The sequence below is a fragment of the Hippocampus comes genome, unplaced genomic scaffold (genome assembly GCF_001891065.2).
Source record: "Hippocampus comes isolate QL1 unplaced genomic scaffold, H_comes_QL1_v1.1 scaffold14, whole genome shotgun sequence".
Taxonomy (NCBI): Eukaryota; Metazoa; Chordata; class Actinopteri; order Syngnathiformes; family Syngnathidae; genus Hippocampus; species Hippocampus comes.
In genome coordinates this window covers 1,265,658-1,268,609 of record NW_017805839.1, presented here as the reverse complement: position 1 = coordinate 1,268,609, position 2,952 = coordinate 1,265,658, and the positions used below count along the sequence as shown (strand labels likewise).

Sequence of the window (2,952 nt, the reverse complement as noted above, 5' to 3'; positions counted from 1 at the left end):
TTTTTTTTCTGTTTGCTTGTGCAGCTGTGCTGTAGTGACTTTTCCCACCCTCAAATGCAGCAGGTGGCAAATAACCTTTTGTGGAGCTGTGAGATCTGAAATGTACCGCCTCTGTCTCAAAATCTGTGCGACCTTTATTAGATCACGAGGCGCTCCGCAACGTATAGACTAACCGAGACGTGATGCTGCTGCTTCTAGTTTCTGCTTTGCTTCCATCCTGTCCAGCAACCACGTAGAGCAGAAAAAATGTAGAGCTCTTTTTTTGGTGTCCCTCCCCCTGCCTCCCCTCCACTTAAAAGATGATTCGGGCCATTATGCTTTCAAATATAAATGCCTGCTCATATTGTACCACCGTTAGCAGCTCGACCAAAAACAGTTGCACCAACATTTCTGTGCAGTAATTTTCCTGCGCTTGACTGTAGTGTAACGAGACTTTGTGAGTCTCTGGAGAGTTGCGTGACCTCCCTCCATGTGTCCTTTAGTTCCCACCGCCGCACCGCGGGATGTCGCAGTGGAGGTGATGAATACAACTGTTCTGAGAGTAAGCTGGACCCCAGTTCCACCGGCCACACTGAGAGGTCACCTTAAGGGGTACCATGTAAGTTTTCATCAAGCACCACTCGAAAATGATTTGTGTGCAAATAACACCGGTCAACAGCGATAAAATAAACAGAGTTGGCTTATGTCTTCTTCAAAATATTTTTGCCGCTGATTGAAAAAAAATGTTCCAAGCACATTTGGTTTTTGCGATATTTTTGTGTTGTTTTGAAGTTTGACCTTCAAAAGCTTGTGCTGCGACATTTCAGAAAAAAAGAAATTCTACCTTTTACTGAACCTAACCCTTCATAAATCTTTCAAAATATATTACTACATTACCTTTTGTATTATTATTATGATTAGTAGTAGTAGTAGTAGAAGTAGTAGTAGTGGTAGTATTGTTATTAAAAAACCTGATGTGCTACAGAAAAACAAGGGGAGATTCGGAATCAGCGCCAAAAAAAAAAAAAGAGACAGTTTTACTTGCATGTTTAAAAAAATATATATATATTGACCAGTAAAATCAAATGCTTTATCTGTTTTCCATTCAGATTTTATGGCAAGCATCATTTTTCTGCTAATTTGATAGCATGACACAATAAGGGATCCGTGATCAGATCTGTCTCTCCATGACCAGCTGTACATACGTCATCGCCGTCCTGCGAAAAACACGTGTGTCCATTTTTGTAGCTTTTTGGAGTCTGCGTTTCGGACATCCCTTTCACGTAAACATTTTTTTTTTACTTCTTTTTCCTCTTGGTCTTGCTCACTAGTGTATATAAAATTAAGAATTGAAACAAGGATCAAAGACTTGTCACTATTTAATGACATTATTTCACAAAACTCTACGCACTTTACCAAATGTTGCAGTGTAATTAAACTCAACGCTTCCTGTCAGGGACAAGGAAAAAACATTATTCACGTTTAAAAAGAAATAAATAAAAAAGTGAAGCAGACGACGCATATGCACGGAGAGACATCAGAGTGATTTGGGTAAACGCTCAGTTAAGTTTCTGGTGGGTTCTGGTGCCTTGCTCAATAGTACCTTGAGAGTTGTGAAGGATGCAAGCTCATGACAATATGATGACATTGATATTAATAATAAAATAGTATGTCGTATCCACCTTGTACTGACTTGGTAAACAAAAACAGTCAAAGTAAAATTAAAATCTCATGCTGAGTTAAAAGCTTTTTTTTGGCTTTTAGTTTAGTTTTAGTTTTTTTGTTTTTTTTTAAGAGTTTTAAGTTGAGTATCAAAGATGGATGATTTTAGTGAACAGACATGCTGGAGGTAGGTTCGGCGGACTTTCGAGTACAAGTGGCATTGTTGATTTGGAGAAGGTCAGAGAGATATGAAGCTTGGAGCTTGACTTCCCTACGTTTCTCCTACAAATGGGCCTTGAGCTTGTTTGGAGGTTCTAGCAGGGTGAAGGAGGTTATGTAAGGTACCAATACTGAAGTTGACCTTTCCGGCCGGCTGTCGAGGTAGTCCCATAGGTATAAAAGCGGCTGAACGACAGCTGTGTGTCACGGGATGAGGGTGTGAAGTTTGACTCCAGAGAATCGATTCCCTCGCCCAATCGTTGCTGTCCAACACATATCGAATACGTGCCGAACATTCAGTGGGAGGTCATTCCAAAAAGAGAGACCAGCAACGGAAAAGGCCCGATCCCCTTTGACCCTCCACTTCATTCTTGGTACCGCTAATAGTGTCTCGTCCGCAGACCTGGGGTGCGTAGGGGCGGAGGAGTTTCACGGCTGTTTGAATTCTCACACACAGACACGGCAATGTCCTGGCCTTTTGAGTTCCGTCAAAAAGGCACAGGCGGATAAACGTCTATTAAGCTGTTCCGCTTTTGATGTGCCAATTTTGAGGAAAGTCAGTGTTTTCACACCTCACCAGATGGCAGCCTGTCTGGGCAATAAATAACAACAACAACAAGGTGTTTCATTGGTCGTTTTTCTTGTCACACTTTACCAAATGTTGCAGTGTAATTAAACTCAACTCTTCCTGTCAGGGGCAAGGAAGAAACATTATACACGTTTAAAAAAAAAAAAAAAAAAGTAAAGCAGACGACGCATATGCACGGACGGAGAGACATCAGAGTGACTTGGGTAAACGCTCAGTTAAGTTTCTGGTGGGTTCTGGTGCCTTGCTCAATAGTACCTTGAGAGTCGTGAAGGATGCAAGCTCATGACAATATGATGATATTGATATTAATAATAAAATGGTACGTAGTATCCACCTTGTACTGACTTGGTAAACAATAAAACAATACATGAATAACTATGACAGTAGAAAGCACAAAAACAGTCAAAGTAAAATCTCATGCTGAGTTAAAAGCTTTTTATTGGCTTTTAGTTTAGATTTAGGTTTTTTTTTTTTTTTTTTTTTTTTTTTTTTAATTTTTATTT

At 40.0% G+C, this 2,952-nt stretch overlaps 1 protein-coding gene across 8 annotated transcripts in view; it reads left to right on the top strand.

Moving 5' to 3' along the window:
- The first annotated feature begins 48 nt into the window (after positions 1–48).
- The window catches only part of LOC109526629 (neural cell adhesion molecule L1-like protein), a 28,652-nt gene continuing 25,748 nt past the window's right edge, over positions 49–2,952 (top strand). For 6 of the 8 annotated variants that reach the window (XM_019888030.1, XM_019888028.1, XM_019888025.1 and 3 more), the window contains exon 1: positions 455–598. In XM_019888030.1, the coding sequence (XP_019743589.1) occupies positions 470–598 (129 nt within the window). In that variant the 5' untranslated portion in view covers positions 455–469. Of the gene's footprint in view, positions 599–2,952 lie in introns of all 8 variants that reach the window. The other 2 variants (XM_019888029.1, XM_019888026.1) reach the window with 2 other exon arrangements.